This window comes from Mesoplodon densirostris, chromosome 19 (assembly GCF_025265405.1).
Source record: "Mesoplodon densirostris isolate mMesDen1 chromosome 19, mMesDen1 primary haplotype, whole genome shotgun sequence".
Taxonomy (NCBI): Eukaryota; Metazoa; Chordata; class Mammalia; order Artiodactyla; family Ziphiidae; genus Mesoplodon; species Mesoplodon densirostris.
Genome location: NC_082679.1, coordinates 9,866,524 through 9,888,432, shown reverse-complemented (window position 1 = coordinate 9,888,432; position 21,909 = coordinate 9,866,524). Strand labels below are relative to the sequence as shown.

General features: G+C 55.1%; 3 protein-coding genes across 8 annotated transcripts in view; 1 reads left to right on the top strand and 2 right to left on the bottom strand.

The window, feature by feature from the left end:
• Positions 1-1,100: 1,100 nt before the first annotated feature.
• On the bottom strand, positions 1,101-16,414 carry PPP1R13L (protein phosphatase 1 regulatory subunit 13 like). The gene is made up of 13 exons (XM_060083338.1): positions 16,297-16,414; positions 11,709-11,789; positions 11,439-11,584; positions 10,569-11,073; positions 10,369-10,467; positions 10,202-10,293; positions 9,456-9,888; positions 7,244-7,698; positions 4,888-5,019; positions 4,658-4,791; positions 4,403-4,569; positions 2,540-2,739; positions 1,101-1,688 (listed from the first exon to the last, which is right to left on the bottom strand). The coding sequence occupies exons 2-13, from the start codon at positions 11,761-11,763 to the stop codon at positions 1,650-1,652; spliced, it is 2,457 nt and encodes an 818-aa protein (XP_059939321.1). The 5' UTR covers positions 11,764-11,789; positions 16,297-16,414; the 3' UTR covers positions 1,101-1,649.
• Positions 16,415-18,023: 1,609 nt separating this feature from the next.
• Positions 18,024-20,517, top strand: POLR1G (RNA polymerase I subunit G). Its single transcript, XM_060083339.1, has 3 exons — positions 18,024-18,110; positions 18,499-18,640; positions 18,812-20,517. Exons 1-3 carry the CDS (start codon positions 18,077-18,079, stop codon positions 20,226-20,228), a joined length of 1,593 nt encoding a protein of 530 aa, XP_059939322.1. The 5' UTR covers positions 18,024-18,076; the 3' UTR covers positions 20,229-20,517.
• Positions 20,348-21,909, bottom strand: part of ERCC1 (ERCC excision repair 1, endonuclease non-catalytic subunit) — a 45,356-nt gene continuing 43,794 nt past the window's right edge. For all 6 annotated transcript variants that reach the window (XM_060083341.1, XM_060083343.1, XM_060083342.1 and 3 more), the window contains 3 exons: positions 21,080-21,151; positions 20,781-20,849; positions 20,348-20,460 (listed from right to left, as the gene is read on the bottom strand). In XM_060083341.1, the coding sequence (XP_059939324.1) occupies positions 20,407-20,460; positions 20,781-20,849; positions 21,080-21,151 (195 nt within the window). In that variant the 3' untranslated portion in view covers positions 20,348-20,406. The remainder of the gene's footprint in view (positions 20,461-20,780; positions 20,850-21,079; positions 21,152-21,909) is intronic.

Sequence of the window (21,909 nt, the reverse complement as noted above, 5' to 3'; positions counted from 1 at the left end):
CAAACCTCATCTACTATACCAGGAAATCAGTAGAGAATGTCTAAAATTGAGAAATCAAGAAATAGCAATGCCAGCATATTTAGAAACATACAAGAAAATACCAGAGGAAACAGCTATAGCAGTTGAAAGTGGTGGCCTTTGGAAAGCAGATGGGAGTAGGGAGAGGTAGCAGGAGGACTGATTTTCTTCACTACAAATATCTTAGTACCAGTACCATTTGATTTTTAAAGTATATTCATGAAAATTAATCGGCAGTGATAGAAGCCGCTACCCCTTATGGGGAGGAGACATGCATATATTGACAGTGAAGAGGCACGATGGAACTTCTGGATGATGGAAATGTATATCAGCTTTACTCAATAGAACTTTCTGGGATGATGGAAATGTTCTCTATCTGCACTGTCCAAAATGGTAGCCACTAGCCACATGTGGCTACTGAGCACTTGAAAAGTGGCTAGTGTGACTGAGGAATTGAATCCTTAATTTTTATTTAATTTAAATTAATTAAAAATAATTAAAATTCCCACGTGAGTTGTTTTGGACATTGCAGACAATGACAATGTTGAAGTTTTATGATTTGTAAAGAAATACAAATCAGAAGAGAGAAAGGCTTCTGATTTGTCAAAAATCTTCAAGGGGCAGTTTATGAAATAAAAAAGTGGGGAAGAAGCGAAGGAGAATCACTCTTCAGGGTCAGACCCTCAAAAAGTCCACATGGATTTCCAGTAGATAAAGCCCTGTTGAAGATGACCTCACAATCCATAATTTCAATACACATGAGGAAACAAGCCACCATGAGTGAGAACCAGCAGACACACCAAATTACAGGAGGAGATAGCACCAAACTTCAGATGATAGAATTATCAGACATTTTATGTCTTTAAGCTTAAGGACGCTTAAAAAGAAGAATCCAAAACGTGAAAAAAAGGTCAAGACATCACAAAACAAAACAAAAAAAAAGCAGGCATATTTGAAAGAGGAAGGATTGGATTCACATGAGGGAAATCCCTTCCAAAGGGGCTACTTTAAGACTGGTTTACCAAAAATAGTAACAATGAGGAGAATTATTAAGTGAGAACGGAGTTCAAAGAGAAGGTCAATTTCTGTGCAAACTACCTTTATTTATAAAGAAAAACGTCCCCATTTTGTTATAAAACTGGCACTGTGTAAAGGCACTTGACTGGGGAGAGAGGGGGCAGGGATGCTGATAGAGATATGCCTCACCTGGCCGCTGAAGGCTGTTGGTAGAGATAGTGGCGGAGGTGACTCCTGGGAAAATCCAGTGGCGGTGACCCACTCCAAGCTCCGCTGGGATGGTGGGTTGCCTTGCTTTTGGGGGGCGGGTGGGGGGCAGTAGGAGCAGGAGGCACTTTGGACAGGATGTGACTTGGCAAATGGGGGGGTCTCTCTTGCCCCCAAGGATTCCCAGCCTCACCACGACCTCCCACAGCTAAGGCAGTTTTTCTAAATTTAAGGCTGGGTTTCTCCTTCTCCCCAGGGCTTCCAGGGAAGCAGAGAGGTGTTGGCAAGGACCTCGTCCCTGCAAGGATTTGGGGCGCAGTGAGATGCAGCAGTACGGGAGGAGGAGTTCTGGAATGAAGGCAGCTGCTGCTTTCTCCTGTCTCCCTTCGAAAAGTCCTTCTCTCCAGCTAGACCTTATTCCTCTGAGGCTTCACCCTGGGGTAGAGCTGAAGGAAGACAGGCTCTTCAGACACCAGGAGCTCCCACCCCTTCATTGCACCCCAAACTTAATACAGTCACCTGACCCACCCCCAAATACGTGGACTGTCTCCATCCTCCCATCCCTTCCTAATGGACTCTCCCAGTATCTCCCAAACCACACTAGAATCCCCTGTCAGCTGCAAGCACCAGCTGGAGCCTTCCAATCAGCAGCAGGCTTGATGAAATGGAGTATTTCCAAGTCTCCCATACGGCCATAAAAAAAGACGCCCGCCTCTCCCTACCACCATGGCTGTCTGGTTGGGACCCACCTCCACCTATTCCCCAATTAAAGGAATCGTCTTCTCTCCCAGGAATATAATGGGATCTTCCTGGTCTCCTCCCCTAACCTAGTGGTATCTCCCTCAGTTCCACCGCGATTTTATTAATGGATTCTTCCTCACCCTGCCCAATGCAGTGTAACAAAAGCTTCCATGCCTGTAATACACAATTCTTTAACTGCCCCCATCACCAAGATGGGATTCTTCATGACTCCTCTGGGCTAGAATACATTCTTCTTTACCTCCCCATGAATATAATTAGGAATAATAAAAATACTTGATTGAGCACGAACCAATCAAATAACTAGGAAGGCAGTACTGGTGAGTACCCCACGAAGTACCACCAGTAAGTGGCTCTTCCTCCCCTAACTAAAAGGGGATCTCCCTTACCCCCCCCGTTATTATAATGGGCTCATCCTCACCTCCCCACAACCGATAATGGACTCTTCTGACCTCCCCTCCTCCCCAGTGTAATGCACTCTCTTGCCCTTTTCCCCGTGGGATCACCCCTTTCCTCACAATATCGCTTCTGGGCTCACCCCGAAGTAGTTACGGGGCACGTAGCCCTCCTGGCCGTGCAGCGCGGCCCACCACCAGTCCGTCTCCTCTGGCCCATCCCTCCGCAGCACGGTGACCGACTCGCCCTCGCGGAAGGACAGCTCGTCTCCAAACTCAGCGCTGTAATCCCAGAGAGCGTACACCACCCCGTTGTACATCAGCCCCATGTTCTGCTCCACGTCTGAAACATGAAACCGCAAGAATCGTCAGCGCCCGGTTCAGGGGGGCCGGGAACACTCAGGGATACGACACGCTGGGGACAGGGACAGACCCTGAGATTTGGCGCCAGCCTCACCTTGGGGAATGGGCCACTTGAAAAGTTGTGTACCCCTGTCTGGAGAGGGGGACCTGAGCTGGAGCCAGCTGCCAGGACTGACAGTCTCTAAAACACTGGGGTGCATCAAGCCGGGCCACCAACCCCCGAGGCAGGGTCAGTGGTCCCCATTTCCACTTATATCTGGTTAAGTCCCTGTATCACTCCTAGAAGTACAGTCGTCTGCACCCCACCCCACCCCCGTAAGTGGTACAGTCTCCAAAGATGACTCAACCCCTCCTTCAGATGGTTTAGCCCTACTCCTCCCCACAAAGTGGTCCCAACTCCCCCTTTCCAGATGGTGCAGTGCACACTGCGCCCCCTCCCCAAAAGATAGTCTCAAAGAGGATGTAATAATTTTCCAGATAGTATAGGCCACCCGAACCCCCCTTTAATCCCATCAAGGATTTAGCCCCCTTTCCAGATGGTACAGTCCACCATGCTCCCCCCCTTTAATGGTTCAGTCCACCGTGTTCCAGTTTCTCCTCCTCTCCACCACCCCTCCACCCCCAAGTGTGCTGTTCAATCTCTACTTCATCCTCACAGAACCCTCCAAGTCCAGGCAGGTAGGAGGTACAATCTTCTTATCTCATAGGCTTCATCTACCTGTGACAAAGGTGGTCCCAATCCCCCTTCCCAAAGCTTCAGTGGACGGTCTACGTCCTGCCCCAGCGGTCCAGTCCTGGCCTGCCGCTGCTCACCACTAAGGCAGGTATTACAGCCCCCATGGCTCCCACCCACTTTCTGCCACAGCACAGTAGGCTGTCGTGTAGTCCTCCAGGCTCACCTCTCAAATACATTGTCCCACGCCCAGGTCCTACAGCCTGCCTTACCCCAACTCTCTGAGGTCCCCAACCCCGCCTTATAATAGAGTTGGCCCCTCCAGGTGAGCGCTACAGACCCGACGCACTTCCCCAGGATACGGCCTACCTAGTTCCTCCCATCACCTGTTTAAGTGATGTGCACCCGCCACCGGAGATATATGGTACAGCCTCGTGTCTCACTAGGAGTGGAAGAGTCCCCAAGCTCCTCCCCAGAAGCCATGGCCTGCTCACCTCTCACCTGTGTGGTGCTGTATTTCCCACAGGTAGCACAGCCCATGTGCCCAGCCCTAGGCCAGGTAGATGGTATAGTTGGAACGTCCAACTCCCCACCCCCGTGGATGAGAAAGCAGATAAAGCGGCGCAGTCTCCACACCAGCTCTTCTCCCTACAGGTGTCCAGCTTGCGTGGCACAGTTCCCCTGTCCCCCTCTCCCTCGAAGGTGGCACAGTCTGCTGTGCCCACACACCGTTCTTGCACCTGCCAGGTGGGAGGCCCAGTGCCCCACCCCTGCAGGTGGTCCATCCCTCCGGCCCCCCTCGGTGATGCTGCCACAAGGTTGGTACAGCCCCTCGCGTCCTCTCTCAGGAGCCGCAGTCTGCCGCCTCCCCCCGCCCAACATCTACCAGCTGGGCGTCCCAGTCCCCGCGACGCCCTCCCCCAGAGGTGGCCCAGCCCGCCCACCGAGGCGCCCCAGCCCTGCCTCGCACCTGCCAGGTAAGTGGCGCAGTCGACGTAACCCTCGCGGTAGGGGTCGCACTTCTCGATGGCGGTGGCGCCGTCACTGAGCGTGGTGGCGAAGATCGCCGCGCCGTGCTGCACCAGCGCCATGCAGATGGCCGTGTCGTTGCAGGACGCCGCGCAGTGCAACGGTGTCCTAGGCGAGGGAGGCAGGCGTGAGGGGCCGCACTGGGGCCCGCAGCGCCTTCCCCGCCCCACGCCGGCCACGCGAGGTCAGGACTCACCAGCCGTGGCTGTCGGGGGAGTTGACGTTGGCACCCGCCGCGATTAGGAAGTCCACGATGGGGTAGTTGGCGCCGCAGATGGCGTTATGCAGGGCGGTGATGCCCTCCTCGTTGGGCTGGCTCGGGTCGTTCATCTGGACGAGCCGGGGGACGGAGAGGCTCAGTCCCGCGGCTGTTATCCAGCGTCTGCCGCCCCCACCCCGCCCGCCCTTCGGTCCGGCAGCACTCACCTCCTTCACCGCCTGCTGCACCACGTCCAGCTCCCCGGTCAGCGCGGCGTCCAGCAGCAGCACGAGCGGGCTGAGGCGCGCGCGACGGACCTTGCGCGGGGAGCCGGCCTTCCGCAGCACGGAGCGCATCTCCTGGGGGACAGGACCGGGGCTTCAGCGGCTTGGCGGGAATTGCTAATATACCCATTTCTCAGAGCAGGGAAACAGAGGCTCAAGGACCAGGCGGCCACTCCAGGTCATCCAACTAGACAGGGCTGAGATTGGAACCCAGGAACGTACATAGCCTGAGTCCAGAGGGCCATGGGAAGGAGGGTCCCTCAGTTCCACAGCCTCTGGTTCCCTGCAACACTCAGGGAATCGGGTGATTTTGGAATCTTGGGCCCTGAGACCTGAGAGGAAGCTTGGAGACCATGAGGTTGATGATTGTGGAAGCCAGATATTCAATCCATAGTTTCATTTCTTTTATGTATATTAAAAAAAAAAAAGCTAGGAAGCACACGTGACAAGATGTTACCAAGTGTTAATTTCAGATGTTTGGAATTAGAATATTTATCATATTATTCCTTGTGCCTTCTTATTTTTGATTTTCAAGTGTCCTACAAAATTCATTTATTCTGAGCATATAGCATTTGTGATTCTGGTCTTCGATGTCAATGATTTCAAGATTCTGGAATTTGAAGATCCCACGAGCCACTCATTTAAAAATTCTGATGCTAAGTTTCCAATATGTGTGAGTCCAGAAATGCTAAGTTGTGCCATTTCAAATTGCTGAGGACCCAGGACATTGCATTCCCAAGATTCTATGATTGAGAACTTGAATATTTCATGGTGAGAATTTCATTCCAAAAGATTGGAAGGAAATACTCAAAATGTTAATCGTGGTTCTCTCTGAATGCTGTTATTTGGGCCTCTTTAGTCTACTTTTATCTATTTCTTCCTATTACTATGTTTGTGTGTTCCTTTCTAGTGGAAAATGTTCACTTAAAATAAAATTCTGTATTATAACATATTCGTGCACTAATCTATGATTTAAGATTCAAATGATGAGTCTTTAATTTTCAGTTCTGGGGACTTCAAGAATCAGTAATAACCAGGGTTTGTGTTACTAACTTTTTAATTCTAAGATCCTGTGCAAACCTTCAGTGTTTTGGAATTCTGAAATTTCACTCTTCTGAGTTTGTGATGTCAGGATTTAATTTTTGAATTCTGTGAGTGTTCAGGTTTCTCTGTGGCCAGAACTTTGTGATTCTACAGTGAGGCAACTTGACCATTTCAAGACACTGTCATTCTTCCATTCTTGATTTCAAGATCCTGAGCCTCAACATTTCTTGGCTCCACCCTCAGAAGGGCCTGGGAATACGCATTTGGGGGTCAACCTGGCCCCCACGTTTTCTCTGGGAATTGTTCTCCTCCATCTGTCTACCCACATTGAGCAATCAGGATTGTTCCATGTGACTACACCCCGCCCCCTCCAAGCCACGATGCAGAAACCAGACCAAGATCAGCAGGAGACCAGCCCCTGGTCAAATGATAACAATAATAATAGTTAAGTGCCAGGCACTATTCTAAGCACTATATTAATGTATTAAATCCTCACAGCAACCCTATGCTTATTTTCATCCCCATTCTACAGATGAGGAAACTGAGGCACAGAGAGACTATGTGTCTGGCCCAAGGTCGCACAGCCAATAAGTGCTGTGGAGCTGGGATTTGAACCCAGGCAGCCTAGCTCTGCTGCTGCTGCACTTAACCACGACACCCACAACCTCAGAGACCAGAGACTTGTTCTTGAACATCTGAATGGAAGAAGCTCTGACTAAAGTCAGAGGACACCATGGACTTGAACTGAGAGGTCATTTTGAGTCAGGGCTGGGTGGGCCATTTCTAGCCATGGCACAGGCTTGCTGAGGTGTAAGAGGAGAGAGCAGCTCCCCAGAGAAGGCGGACATGAGAGGCTGTGGCGACTAGGGAGAGAAATGGTGACTGCCTTGATTCAGGCAAGCTTTTCAGACCCCAGAATAAACCCTCTGTCATGCCAAGACGAAGTCATTTCCAGGTTGGAAGACTCTAAGATACCTGAAGGGAAGCCCTGGGGGGACAGGTTACTGGAGCGGAGCAGAGAAAATCTCTAGGTGGCCAAGACTTCTGAACGCCCCTCCATACATGTTCTCCCTTTCTTCTGAGCACAGGTACACTTAGATTTAAAACTACATTTCCCGGCTTCCCTTGCAGCTGGGTTCCTGGCCAGTGGGATGCGCCAGATGTGATGCATGCAATTTCCAGGTTCTGTCCTAAAAGGGAAGGGATGCTTCCATATGCTGAGTAATATACCCCAGTTTCCTCCTATATTACTTACCATGCTCTGTGGCTGCTCTGGTGGGCTGCTCTGGAGAGGGGCTGGGGGTGGTATGGGAGCTGGTGGGGCTGGAGCAGGGGGCCCTGCCCTGGCCTCAGGCCCCTCAGTGATGGGACACAGCTCAGGCTCGGGCCCCCCAGGCCCACTGTGACGATGGAAGAGGCGGCTGATGATCTGCTGGTACTGCTTCTTGTGGCTGGGGGGCAGGGCTACAGCAGGGTTCTGCTCCATGGAGCCCCTACGTTTGAGGGGCCGTGGAATTTCTGCCAGCACCCGTGCCACCTCCTCCAGCTCGGGCACTGACTGTGCCTCGGGTGGCAGTGCTGGGTGCAGCCGTGTGGGACTAAGAGGCCGAGCTACAGCGCCTTCATCTGCGTCCCCAGCCTCCAGCCCTGGTGTCAGCAGCCCCTCCAGCTCCGGCTCAGGCTCCAGCTCAGTGGGAGGTTTGGGGAGGCCTAGAAGGAGCAAGAGCCCCATCAAAGGAGGGGTCCCAAGAGACCCGAGAGACTCCCTCCCCACAACTTCCAGGACTTGCAACAAATGCCTGATTTGCTGTGTGACCTCAGGGCAGTGCCTTGCTTTCTCTGGGCTACACTTTCCCTGGGTTGTGAATAATAGACAATTATGACATCCCCCATTTAACAAGCACTTAGCATGTGCCTTGTGCTTTACATGCCTATCACTGAATTCTCACCACTACCTTGTGACGTTCATATGGCTAACATCTCATTGTTTCAGAAAGGGAAACTGAGTCTCACAGAAGGCAAGTCAGTTGCCTAAAGGCACACAGCTGGGATTTGAACTCAGTCCTATCTGACTCCAGAATCTCTGCTCCTACCATTATGATAAACTTGACTTTCTAAGATTGTAAGAATTTCCTCTCCTAATATCTCAGGCAGAAAATTGCTGAGGACTTCCCTGGTGACGCAGGGGTTAAGAATCTGCCTTCCGGGGCTTCCCTGGTGGTGCAGTGGTTGAAAATCTGCCTGCCAATGCAGGGGACACAAGTTCGAGCCCTGGTCTGGGAAGATCCCACATGCCGCGGAGCAACTAGGCCCGTGAGCCACAATTACTGAGCCTGCGCGTCTGGAGCCTGTGCTCCACAACAAGAGAGGGCGCGATAGTGAGAGGCCCGCGCACCGCGATGAGGAGTGGCCCCCCACTTGCCGCAACTAGAGAAAGCCCTCGCACAGAAACGAAGAGCCAACACAGCAATCAATCAATCAATCAATCAATCAATTAAAAAAAAAAAAAAAAAGAATTTGCCTTCCAATGCAGGGGACACGGGTTCAATCCCTGGTCTGGGAAGATCCCACATGCCGCGGAGCAACTAAGCCCGTGCACCACAACTACTGAGCCCACGTGCCACAACCACTGGAGCCCGGTCTCAGAATAAGAGAAGCCACCGCAGTGAGAAGCCCGCACACCGCCCCTGCTCGCTGTCATTAGAGAAAGCCCGCACACAGCCAGGAAGACCCGAGGCAGCCAAAAATAAATACAGAAAGAAAGAAAATTGCTGGGACTAGAATCTTGGTACTTGTTGGTCTCTTCTCTCTGTTTCTTGCCTCTCTATCAGAACTTCTAAAGCAGGTAGAAATATACAATGATCATTTTATACATGATTTCATTGACTGTCCATCGTAATCTATGAAGTAAATGTTATTAATCTCTCTTCACAGATGAGAAAATGTAAGCTCAGATGGGTTAATTAATTTATCCTCAGTCACACAGCATGTCAATGGTAGAGAGGGGATCAAAACCCACTCTGCTTAAATCCAGGCCCTGCACTGGTCTCACACCAAAAACTATTAATAATTATAATGATTAATATGATAGCTATTGAGGGCTTTCTATACATCAGGCCCTATTTTAAGGACTTTATATGGATTAAAAAATCTAGTACCATACCCCAATAAGGTAGGTTCTATCACTATTCACCTTTTACACTCAAGGAAATCGAGGTCCAGAGAGGTTAACTGACTTGCCAAAGGTCACACAGCGTGGAGCCAGCCAGTCTGACTCCAGGGTCCATGCTTAAGCACTGTACTATCCCTAGTTCCTGAGCAAATCCCCGAGCTCCTCTGGCCTTGCCCTCTGCAGGGACAATGTCTGGAAACAGGTGTTTGGTTGTGATGGGACCCCAAGCTGGTTTGTGCCCCAGCCATCTGCCCTCCCTTCACCCATCCCTCCAGAACCGCCACTGCTGACTCACCTTCACTCACGGGGGACCAAGTCTCTTGGGGCGGTTGGGGGACTGGGGCAAGGGCTTGAAGCTGAGGCTGAGGCTGTAGTTGTGGCTGGGACTGCGGAGGCAGCTGGGGCTGGGGAAGCAGCTTAAGCGGGGGAGCTCGAGAGAAGACGGGGGAGCCAGGGAGCATGGCCCTGCTGGCTCCGTGCTCCCAAAAGGCATTCTGCAGCTTGAATATCATGCTGAGGGGGATGGGGCGGTGGCGGGGGGCACTTCGGGCCTGGGGGCTGGAAGGAGGCATGGGGATGCGGCTGACAGGCTGCCAGCTTCGGGGCAAAGTGCCTGATGACCCCGCGGAGCCCAGCGATCGGCGGTAGCTGTCCACATCAGAACGCCTGTCGTTGGCCAGAGGGCAGACCTTGTAATTGCGGGGCAGAGTGGCACTGGTGAAGTCGTCCTGGGGGAGAAAGAGGGAAGGAAGGAAGATAGAAGGGGCTCAGGTGGGAGGAAGATAGGCATAAGGGAATGAATAACAAGGGAGTGGAGGAAAGGAGGAGGGAGGTAAAGGCAAAAGGTGAGAAGAGAGAGAAGGAGGAGAGGGAAGACAAAGGGAGGGAAAGGAAAGAGGGTCAGGGAGGGGATGGAAATCCAGGATAAAGGAAGAGCCTGGGGAAGGGTACGGAAACTGCGGGCGCGGCCAGGAGGGGAAGACTAGCCCTGACTCCAGCCTTGCCCACCAGCCCCCTCCCCAAGTTTCTCCAGCCCCTCACCTTCCTGGTGGCCCCCAGCCCATCCAGGCTGCTCTCTCTCCAGGGTAACAGCTGCAGGCCTGGTGAAGCAGGCCGCGCGAAGACATCGAGTCCTGTGAGGCGGGAATCATTAGGGTCTGGGGGAGGCCTCTCCGGGTCCCCCACTCCTTTGGCCTCGCACCACTCACGTTCATAGCTCGCTGTCTGCGAGGACTTCTTCTCGTAAGCCACGTCCAGGTCAGACTCGTTCCAGGCTTTGGGGGGCCGCCGCCGAAGCGTTAGGTCGTCTGGAGAGAGGTTGCCCATGAGGATGGGGGGGGCGGGGGGGCCGAAGCTGGTCCCGGACCTTGCGCCACTCCCACCCGCCAAGTTCGGCCCCCTGGTTCACCTTGCGCGCGTAGAGGTGGGGCGAAGGCGCTGACGCCAGGGCCCAGCAGGGGGCTCCCAAAGGCAGTCGGCGCATCGTAGGCTGCGGTCGGCATGCGGGGCGGGGGCCCGCGCTCAGGAAAGAAGGCCTGGGGCCCTTCGGCCAGGGGGCTGACACGGGGGGAGCGGGCCCGGCCCAAGAAGTCAAAGGGCGTGGGGGGACCCTGCTGTCTGAGCGGGCCGGGGCGAGGGGAGGGCGCACGGCCGTGGGGGCTGCCTGCTCCATCGAAGGTGCGGGACCGGGGTGAGGCCGCGCGGTCCAGGCTGCCGTAGGCATCCGGCTGCAGGTAGAACTGGGTGCGCGGTGACGACGGCCGTCCCTTAGGGGACAGCGAGCTGTAGGGAAGCAGAGCCGGGGCGCTCTCGGAGCGTCCGAACGAGATGTCTGCGCCGTCGGTGGTCGCCTTCCGGGGAGACCCGCGGCTGCCCAAGGGCTCGGGGACGGGGCTGAGGCTGTACCGGGACAGCTGTAGGGAGGTCGGGACATTGAGGGGTCAAAGGAGACAATAGTAGAGGGTTGGTAGGTCAGTAGAGGTGATCGAAAATCAACCCTGGAGAGTTGGACGGGGTTAGAGATTGAGGCATAGGGCGCCCTGCAATCAGGGCTGGGGCTTGCATGTACAGTGCCTTTGTGCCGCTTAGGAAAAAACCCTTTTCTTCCGAGGGTCCTGACAGACGTCCACTTCCACTGATCCCCACTTCCACTAATCCCACAAGTGCTTTTAAATAGCCCACAGCCTGCACAGCCCCATGGGACAGGCTTGCCTGAACTCCTGGAGATAAGAACCTGACTTTGGGGGGCCCGGGTGGGGACCAGGGCAAGCAGGCTCACCCTAGCCGGCGCTCTGGCCTGCGAGCCAAGAGACGCCGCCGGCAAGTCTGACCACAGCGACTCCAACTGCTTGGTCAGTTCGTCCACCTTGGCCGCCGCCGTGTCCAGCTCCATATTCTTCAGGTCCATGTGCTTCGCGGCTAGAGCTGGGCGGCCGGGAGTAGCAGTGAGGACCCGGATTTCTGGGCAGGGCCCAGGCTCCCCCCCGCCCCGCCCCGAGAGCCGGGCCCTGCCCCGCCCCGCCCCACCCCGCCCCCTACCCCAGCTCACACTGGAAGTTCAGGTCCAGAAGGTTCTGCGAGCTCGGCAACGCCTCGCTGTCCATGGTGCCGGCTGGCCGCAGCGGGGCGCCTGCGTTTGGGGAGGGGGGGCGGGGGAGAGCCTGCTCAGAGCCCGCCCACAGGGAACCTGGGGCCTTGAGGAGCCGGAAGGTGCTTTTACTCTCCTACTTCCTTCCACTGGAAGCGCTATGACCCACCACTTCCCCTGCTGGGAAATGCCAACTCCTGCGAAGCCCTCCAGGAAGGCTAAGGACAATTCACTCTCTTTACGTGGCTCCTAGTCCATCTCTCTATCTCAGCCCTAATAAGACGTGATCATTCCTTCAACAATTATCCATTGACCACCTACTATGTGACAGATATTATAGTGAACAGAGGTTGCAATAACAATAACTATCAATTACTGAATGCCTACTAGGGACAAAGAGACACTGCAAGATGCTGGGGATCTTTTCAAAAATAATGATGGTGCTGCCTACTATGTGCCAGGACCTTTGCTAGTTACTCGAGGGTATAATGAAATAAAACAACCATTTATTGAGAGAACACTGCCCCCTAGAATTGTGCAAAGTGCTTTACAGCTAATACCTTATCCCATGATCAAAACCTCCATAGCAAAAAAAGAAAGTAGGGCTCAGAAACATTTGTTCCAGGTCACCCTGCAAGAAGTCGGCATACTAGATTTCACACCTGTACCTAACTTGTTATTCTGGGGCATCTCCATCAGTCTGGAGGGGCTGCAGAGGACGGGGACCACTCAGCTCTCTCTCCCCAGAGTCCCCACCCAGAGGAGACTCAGCGTGTTCACACAGACCCAGCGTCAACAGGAAGAACAGGGAGTTGGCCAGGGGTGGCTGGGCCACTGTGGCCGCCAACGCAGTGGGAAGGAGCCAGGCCACCAGGAACTAGTCAGGCCAGCACCATCCCCATCTCCATGGTAGCCACCACGCCCACCAGCTCTGCCACCTCCCCACTACATCAACCGACCACTTAGCTGTGACTTGGGGTGCAGGCATGGGCCGCAGGGCAGGCTGGGGCGTGCTGATTCTGGCCTCAGTCTGGGAAGCCTCAGAACAGAACCTGTTGGGGCTGGTGGCTCATCTGGGTGTGTTAGGATTGTGTGACCTTGGGCTGAGTCCCCTCCACTCCTTGGGCCTCAGTTTCCCCGATTGTGAAAGGAGGAGGCAAATCAGCTATTCTGAGAGGCCTCTTCAATCTCTCAGAGGCCTAGATTCTGAAATGATAAGGGCCTTGAGGTTGTAATTAAATTTCGATAGAGGCTAAAACCCTCGGCTTGAGAGTCTATTGTTTGAAAGTTCTCAGTCCAAGATTCTATCTTTGGAACATTCTAGAATTCTCCCCTTTGGCTAGCCTAGATTTCTCTGTCTTCCTGCACTGAGTTCTATCTATCCCAGGATTCCGAAGTCCTAAAAGTCTAGGTGAATGTCTGGTATAGTGGAGTTGCTAAAAGCACAATTAAGGAGGGTTCAAATCTGGTGGCACCATTGTCCCACCTGACAAGACTGCCTCAGTTTCCTGATCTGTAAAATGAGGATAAATAGCAGTCTACCTCAGAGGACAGTTGTGAGGATCCAACTGGCCAGGAGGTGCAAGAAGAATCAAAGTTCTGAGAATTGAGGCCTCAACAAGTAGAGACTATAGGGGACTTCCCTGGCGGTGCAGTGGCTAACACTCTGAGCTCTCACTGAAGGGGGCACAGGGTTCGATCCCTGGTCCAGGTAAGACCCCGCCTTAGAATCTGAGAGATACACAGGAAACCCTCTGTGTTCGTTAAAATATAAAAATGAACAATCTATGCTACCTCCAGGGCCAGCATTCTGGTAGCGAATGGTTCTTTTGGGGATTTCATGATCCCCAAATTCTAAGACGCTGACATCCTCTGGGTCCAAGGAAATGCCAAGGCTAGGCGTGGGCCCGTCCCGGGTCTGAGGCGGGCGAAAGGGGCGTCAGGGCCGCCAGGGGACGCTCCAGGTCACGGCCCGACCGCAGCGGGGCGGACGGACAGCTCCTGAGCTCAGAGCAGGGGAATGCGCAGCGGGCCCGGGCAGGTGCCTCATCTCCCGCGGCAGGGGAGCGGGGGCCCGGCGGGGGGTCAAGGGTGGCGCGGACCGCGCCTCTGCCCCAGGCCCCTGTCCTCCACCCCCACGTCCTCTCCGCCGGGCTCCACTCTCCTCCGCCCTTAGGTCTCCCTCCCTGGCATCTTCTGCACCCCAGCCAGGTTCTTTGGGGTTAAAAATCAGGGGTGGGGGGCTTCCCTGGTGGCGCAGTGGTTGAGAGTCCGCCTGCCGATTCAGGGGACACGGGTTCGTGCCCCGGTCCGGGAAGATCCCTCATGCCGTGGAGCGGCTGGGCCCGTGAGCCATGGCCGCTGAGCCTGCGCGTCCGGAGCCTGTGCTCCGCAACGGGAGAGGCCACAACAGTGAGAGGCCCGCGTACCACAAAAAAAAAAAAAAAAAAATCAGGGGTGGGGGGTTCCTGGAGCAATCATCCTGAGTAGGAACCGGGTCAGAGCGCCAGGCTGGTTTGGGAATACCCAGATTGGAATCCCCCAGCTCTGTCCGCATAGACAGACGTTGGCAGAGGCTCCACCCTGTCTGGGACTTGGTTTCCCCCCTCTGTGGACGTCTGTGGAATGAGCTAGGGCCTTCCCCCTCTTTAAATCTCTACCTTCTGCTAGTTATTTAGCTTCTCTGTGCCTCAGTTTCCTTGTGTGTATAATGGGGGAATTAATACCTTCACCTCAAAGAAGTGTGAGGTTTGAATGACATAATTTATATAGAGAGTTTAGAACAGGGAAGGGTACAAAATAAAGTTCACACGTATAAGATTCCTAATTCCCAGGCCTGGAACAGACTGAGGGCTCAAAACCAAAGTAATTTTTTTCCTCCAAAACAGCCCTTTCAAATCTTTCTGAGATTCTAGAAGCCCCGAGCTTTAACCCCTGGAATCTTGACTTCGGCCCTTGAATCTCAGAATGCTAAATCCTCCCCTGCTTTCCTGAGTTCTAGCCATCCCCAGTTCTGGCCCATTCCAGGGCATAGGAATCCCTGGAAGATTCCAGACAGAAGGTGGCAAAAGCCTAGGGTGTGCGTTGTGCCTGCACTTCAGCCTCAGTTTCCCCATTGGACTAGAAAGAAGTCATTCCCTGGGCTGGACTCAGCAAACCTCAATGGAAGTGAGACCTTTGGGCAGTTGCCAGAGACTTCTGTAGACAATGGGAACCATCCATTACCTGCCAGCCCTGAGTCTGGCATGCTGTGAGCTCTTGGCAGCCACAGTTATTATTTTTTATTTCATCTCGGGCTACCACCAAATGCCCTTCAAGCCCAGACATTAGGAAGTTCTTCCCTCTCTCATCAGAACCCCCTGCCCCACCCCTTGTTTAATCCCTTCACATGACTCATGGAGATGGAGAGAAGGGGGAGTCGGGCGGAGGGAGGTGCCAAGCCCTGCCCTCCCCCAGTTTCAAGGACAGACACACGCCTCCAGAATTAGCCTCTATTCTCCCTTATCTCCCACACTACCTCAGGTCAGACAGATGGGAGTGGAGGTGACATTTTTCACCTCAGGGTCAGGGCCAGGAGCCCTAGGAGAGAAGTGAGTCAGAAAATCCGGTGGGTGTGGATGGTATCCCGACGCCCAGAGAGCTGCTGAGGAAGGGGGAGGGCAAATCCTGACCCCCAACTCTGCTGCCAGTGTGACCTCTAAGCCTCAGTTTACCTCCGTCCTCTCTGTGTAATGGCTGTATTGTGTCCTCCATGCAAGCCCCCCAGAATCCAACCCCACCTTCTGGAATTCTGCCCTGGATTCTAGAACGCCCTTTGCAAATCCCAGATATCTCCCACCTTTATGGGACAATAGGAGGTTCCAGGGGGCGCCCTGGGGCGGAGGTCCCTCTGCTTAGGCAGGTCTGACGCCCCGGTTAATGACATGTTGGGGATCGCGCAGCAGCACAGGGGAGGTTGGAGACCTGTCCTACGCCCCTCCTGCCACCTTGGCCCCGGCCCCAGAGCCAGAAAGTGGGGGGAACGGCGGGACACAGCCTCCAGAGGGACCCTGGGTGTTTGTTCTGCTTCATTTCAGGAACCCGGGTTCCACTATCCCCACCCCACCCCTAATTCTGCTCGGAGACCTAAAGGCTAGGTCGAGAAGGCAGCTGAAGGGTGGTAGGGATGGCCGCCCATTCCAGAGCCCCAGCAGTCCGAGTCTCCCATTTCTCCCCAAGAGATCCAATAACGCAGTTCTACTCAAGGACTCAGGCTTCCGAGAGCTCCCATTTCGAGGGACTGAAACGTCCCGACGTTTCCGAACGTCTCCGAACGTCTCCCCGGGACCAAGGTGTCTGAGCCCTCCATTCCAAGAACTCAGGCATCCGAGCCCCTTTTCCTTCTGCCCAGTAAATCAGGCATCCAAGTTCTAGCTTTCTAACGTTCCTGGAGTCCCCCAATTCCGCCCTGGGACCTGGCATCCGAGTCTCCTCTCGACCCTCCCAGGGAGGCGAGTGTCGGGCTCCACCGGGGCCGCTGAACCCCGGGGTGGGGGGAGATGTAACTCACGGATCCGGGGCAGATCTTGGCACCGGGGGTCCTCCTCCGGCTCCGGCTCCGGCTCCGGCGGCGGGGAGCGGAGGACGGGGCGGGGCAGTCGCCGGGAACAGGTTAGACGACGTGACTCGGACCGGAGGGAGGCGGGTCCCGGAGGGGAGGGGGAGCCGGGGTCGCCTCGAGCACCTTGGGACTTGTAGTCCCGGAGGGGCAGGACGTAGATGGGTACGTTCCCATTTGGATTGACCCAAAGTCCATTTCACAGATAGGAAGGGAGAGGTCGAAAGGTCAAGGGTGACCTGGCTACGTAAATCGTAAATAGAATCCAGACTCTTACCTCGCTGTGGCTGCAGGAGACGAACTCCTGAGTCCCTGCCCCACTCCTCCAGGCTCAGTTTCCCCCTTCTTGAAAGAAGATTTGGACGCCACCAAAGAGGTAGAAAGTTATAGAGGCTGGGGGAGACTCACAAATCCCGCCCCCAAGACGAGAAGAGGTCATCGCTAAAATCAGTATCCCCTCGGGTCTCTGAGCCTCAATCTCTCCGTTGGTAAAAAGGGTGGTTGGGATCTTTACAGAATTTCCCACAACGGCTCCCAAAGTTGGAGACTGGGACTACGATTCCCAGCAGCTTCCACGACCGACGTCGGGCGCCTCCCAGCCTCGCGTCCTCTGGGAATTGTAGTCCCGGAGCACGCAGGGGCAGGGCCCGAGTGTCCCGCCCACGCGCGGGAACTGTCTGGCGATCCCGGGAGGAGGCAACACGTCCTCTTCCCCTGACCCTCCTCCTCTCTGAGCAGCCGCTGGCTCGCTGAGAAGGTGGGCGCCCCAGTTCTAAAGTAGGATCCGAAATCTCGGCAGAGGGGGCGGGAATCAGCGCTGACACACCGGTCAGGAATGCAGTCGGATCACCCAGTCTAGCCACCGTCCCGCGGCTCCGCCCGTCGCCCTACGCTGTGCGGTCCCCGTGCGAAGGGGCGTGGGCGTGTCCCCCAAATCTGCGTTCACGTGCCGCTGCTTACACGCACCCCAGGGCAGGGAAGGGGCGCTAATCAGGACGCCTACTCTCTCTCCCTTCCTCAAAGCCTTTGGAAATGTCCCCACACACACGAGATTAAATCCTCGAGGGCATCTACCCGTCTTTTGGGCCACAGCCCCGCCCCTTAGCCCGCACCGCCCCACGCGTGTCCAGCTCGGGAGTCCACAGGCTCCTCCCCCTATATTTCCCGCTTCCCTGGAGCCCAGAGCCCCGCCCCTGACTAATAGTTAACACCCTCGGGAGGAATTACCCCCATTCCTCCATTTTCCCACCTCTCTCACTCAAGTTCTGAATTTCTGAGGCATCTGGGCCTCCCTGGAAGGGATTGTAACACCGAAAGCACAGTCCTGCCGACCTAGACTCTTACCTGCCTCTCTAAGAATTTCAGTCCAATCGATCTTCCTGTCTCTTTAAGAGTAGGTCCTGTGAATGTGGCTGCCCCTTTAAGGCAACGTTGGAGCAATTCATGTCTGAGACTGTGGGGATACCCGCCGCGATCTGGTGCGGCTCTAACTCCCGCCAAACAGGCGATTCAGCTGCTTTTGGGAGCAGACTTTGGGTGAAAGATGGCTTTCTCGGTAGTCTGCTGTGCACAAGTGGAAATTTCCCCCACTTGTACTCACAGAGCGAGGGGTCTCCGAGCGACACCTCCCGCGCCCTGGTGCCACATGGACGCTCCCAGATGAGGCCCCACCCCTTTGGTTCCACGTGGTCGGCGACGGGGCCTGAGTGGCTCTGGCAGCTAGGTCTGAGGCATGGGTCCCGGGATGGCGGGGACCCCGTCCGGCGGTGAGTTGCTTCACGGCGGGCCGACAGGGTGCAGAGAGTTGTCTGGCGGGAGGAGAAAAAGGGGTACCCTGGAGCGTTCGGACGGAAAAAGGGACATCCTCGGAGGCAGGATCAGCGGAGAGTGTATCCCCTGGCGAATGGCGTGTAGGGGGGGCGAGGAATTAGGATAGAGAGAAGATATTTTGGTGTGGGGGGCGGGAACAGCAGTAGAGAGAACAAGCGTTGGGTCGGCGGATATAGGTGCGCCTATGGTGGACGGACGGGAGAGAGGAAAGTCGCGGTAAGAAGATTGGGACCCTCAGGAAGTTGGGACCAATGGACCAATAGGCGCCCTGGAGGATTGGACCAGCAGTTAAGTGTCAGCAGACTCCCGTTTCCCCTTCTGCAGGTGCTGCTCGGTTTTCTTGTCCCCCCAACTTTACTGCGACACCCCCAGCCTCAGAGCACACTCGTTTCTCTTTGGAGGCGTTGACCGGCCCAGATACAGAACTGTGGCTTATCCAGGCCCCTGTAGACTTCGCCCCAGACTGGTGAGTGGTCCCATCCCACTTAGCAGGAATACTCCTCACCCCAGTGGCTGAACCTGGGGGAAACTTAAGAGGGGCTTTCCTGGTGAACCCAGAAATGCTGCTTCTCAGCCGCTGTCCCGTCTCACCAAGAGAATCTGACCAAGTTTCTGCGCTCCCCCTTTCTCCCTTCAGCCTCAATGGGCGACTCGTGCCTCTCTCTGGCTCCCGGATCTTGAAGGGCAAGTTGGCAGGCAAGCGGCACCGCTACCGGGTCCTCAGCAGCAGTGGCCCTCAGGCTGGAGGAGGAGCAACCCTGCTGGCCCCATCAGCAGAGGCGGGAGGGGGACTTACCTCTGCCCCGGCGCTACAGGGCAGCCTGAGGATCTTTGAGGGTCCCCAGGAATCCCTAACAGGGACCCTGCTGCAGCCCATTCCAGCAAATCCCCCACCACAGATCCCCCCTGGCCTGAAGCCTCGATTCTGTGCCTTTGGAGGCAGCCCACCAGTCACAGGGCCTGGGTCAGTCTTGGCGTTGAAGTCACTGGCCTCCAGGAAGAGGAAAAAGAAGAGGCATGTGCCAGAGGCCTCAGTTCCTCAGGAGGCAGTGAATGAGCCTGGGGCCCTGGAGGTGGACACAGCTTTGGGGTCCTCAGAGGTGGATGTGGGGAAGAAGAAAAAAAAGCAGCAGCTGAAAGACCTGGAGGTGACAGAGCCACTGGCAACAGAGCCTGCTGCTGAGACGTTGGAGCCTCTGGGAGCACTGTCCCCAGCCACCACCAAGAAGAGGAAAAAGAAGCCCAAAGAGGTAGAAATGGTCAAGCCAGAAATGGGGGTGCTGGAGTCAGAAGCAAAGACAGTGGAGCTGGAACTCATGGTTAAAAGTGAGCCTCTGGAAGAGACAGTCTTATCCCCCAGCAAGAAGAGGAAGCAGCAGAAGGGGACAGAAGGGATGGAACCCGTGGAGGGGACGAGAGCTGAGCCTCAGCTGCAGGTGAAGATGGAGCCACAGGAGGAAGCCATCCCACTGCCGTCCTCGAAGAAGAAGAAAAAAGAAAAGGGGTACAAAGTGATGAGGGAGCCAGGGACTGAGGTTATAGAGCCAGAGAGGAACCCTCTGGAGCTCCCAGGGGAGATGATAGAGGCTGAGCTGCCACGTGAAGTGGAGCCGCAGGCTGGGGCAGTTCCGGCTTCCCCCAAAAAGAGAAGGAAGAAAGAAAAACGACAAAATGCAGTGGTGGAGCCAGGGACCGAGGTGGTGGAGTCACAGGAAGAGGGGATGGAGCCCGAGCCTCAGGCAGCTGCAGCATCCACCAAGAAGAAGAAGAAGAAAGAAAGAGGGCACAAAGCGACAGAGCCAGGGACTGAGATAATCAGCCCACAGGGTGAGATGATGGAGCCTGAGCTGCCACGCGAGGGGCAGTCTGAGGCCGGGGCCGATCCGGCATCCGCCAAGAAGAAGAAGAAGAAGCAGGGCCGGGAAAGCTGGGCGCCAGAGACAGCATCCCAGGAGGAGATGCCAGAGCCACTGCTGAGTCCCGAGTCTGGGGAGGTGGCTCCCACGGGACAGGAGAGGAAGAGGAAGAAGAAGCCGCAGCAGGATCCCATGTAAGTCTCCGCCAGGGAAACTGACGACTGTAACTCAAGACAAGCTGGAAGTGGCCACCTGGGCCATCAGAAGGCGGAGCAGAGAAGACCCCCACTCCCACGGACCACACCAGCACACCAGCCTGAGCCTGGACGAGGAAAGTGCTTTATTGTTACACCAAGGGCCTCCTTGGCAGCAGAGGTCATCGGGGCACTTTCAAGAAGGGCTCGTGTAAGACATCAAACAACCTTCGAGCCTGAAGGGGAGGGAGAAAGAAAAGGAAGAGGTCATTAAATGAGCCGTTTGTTTGATACATCAGAGTGGGCTTTTGGTTCTTTTCCTCCTAGCTTGGAGGGGACTTGGGGGGCTAGGAGAGAAGTAGCCTGATCTGGATTCTATCCCAGACTGGCTGTGTGAGGTTGGGCTGGTCCACACCCTCTCTGGGCCTCGGTTTTCCCCATCTGTAGGAGAGGCACTGTGGGCCTTCTGAAACCTCAGAACTTTGGGGTCTGAGTCCCATTTATTTGGGGCTCCCTCCTGCCCCCAACCCCTCAAGCCCATGCCCAGGGCTCTTACCTTCTGGGGCCCCAGGCCTGGGCACAAGGCCAGATCTTCCCGCGATGCAGCTATGAGCTGTTCCAGAGACTGAGGAAGGTAGGAGCGAACGGTCAGGGGAGTTGAACACAAAACTCTCCCCTGCCCCAGCTGATCAGGGGTGTAAGATATTCCTGGAAGGAACTGATATCCTGCAGGAGGGCAGGGGAGGCAGGAAGGATGGGGGAGGGGACAGGGAGGTAGAAGGGAGTACGCAGGGGGCTTCCTCAAAAAGCAAAGGGGGTAGAAATGCCAGTCGGCACAAGGGAATTGTTCCTTACCCCAAAAGTAGTCAGGAGGGTCTGACTGTCTGTTTTGTTGACTGACTTCACGGTGGTCAGACAGTCAGTCACCTGGAAGGGAAGGAGGGGGCAGAGGTGGATTGGAAGAAAGGAGAACAAGACTGAGTCTGTGAGGGCAGCACTGGGTCACTGCTGTGTCCCCAGACTGCCCTGCATGCGGGAGGAGCTCAGTAAATGCTTTGGGGGCATGTTTTTTGATTATGTGTTCTGATGATTAAAAGGTCATTTCAGGGACTTCCCTGGTGGCACAAAGGTTAAGAATCTGCCTGCCAAGGCAGGGGACATGGGTTTGAGCCCTGGTCCAGGAAGATCCCACATGCCGCGGAGCAACTAAGCCCGTGCGCTACAACAACTGAGCCTGTGCTCTAGAGCCTGCGAGCCACAACTACTGAGCCCATGTGCCACAACTACTGAAGTCCACGCACCTAGAGCCCGTGCTCTGCATTAAGAGAAGCCACTGCAATGAGAAGCCCGCGCACCACAACGAAGAGTAGCCCCCGCTCGCTGCAACTAGAGAAAGCCCATGCGCAGCAACAGAGACCCAACACAGCCGAAACTAAATAATAATTAATTTTTTTAAAAAAAGGTCATCTCAGAGTGATCCCCAACTAGCTGAGAGGGTGTTGGTCATGTGATTCGAAGATAAACGCCATTTATCTTGAGTTGGTTCTGCCCTGGGCACAGACCGTAGGCTCTGAAGTTGGACCCGAGTTCAAAACCAGGCCCCGCTGCTTACTCCCTGTGACACCCTGGGCAAGGGAACTGACCTCTCTGGGCCTCCGTTTGCAGGCAAATGGGGTCCTCATAGT

What these genes read in the sequence shown, in the direction of transcription:
- PPP1R13L (XM_060083338.1), bottom strand. Translation starts at nt 11,763, where the DNA reads ATGGACAGCGAGGCGTTGCCGAGCTCGCAGAACCTTCTGGACCTGAAC. An exon ending in TCTGGACCTGAACTTCCAGT is followed by an intron (nt 11,585 to 11,708) that starts GTGAGCTGGGGT and finishes CCGGCCGCCCAG; the next exon opens with CTCTAGCCGCGAAGCACATG. An exon ending in AGGCCAGAGCGCCGGCTAGG is followed by an intron (nt 11,074 to 11,438) that starts GTGAGCCTGCTT and finishes ACCTCCCTACAG; the next exon opens with CTGTCCCGGTACAGCCTCAG.
- POLR1G (XM_060083339.1), top strand. Translation starts at nt 18,077, where the DNA reads ATGGGTCCCGGGATGGCGGGGACCCCGTCCGGCG. An exon ending in GGCGGGGACCCCGTCCGGCG is followed by an intron (nt 18,111 to 18,498) that starts GTGAGTTGCTTC and finishes CCCCTTCTGCAG; the next exon opens with GTGCTGCTCGGTTTTCTTGT. An exon ending in GTAGACTTCGCCCCAGACTG is followed by an intron (nt 18,641 to 18,811) that starts GTGAGTGGTCCC and finishes TTCTCCCTTCAG; the next exon opens with CCTCAATGGGCGACTCGTGC.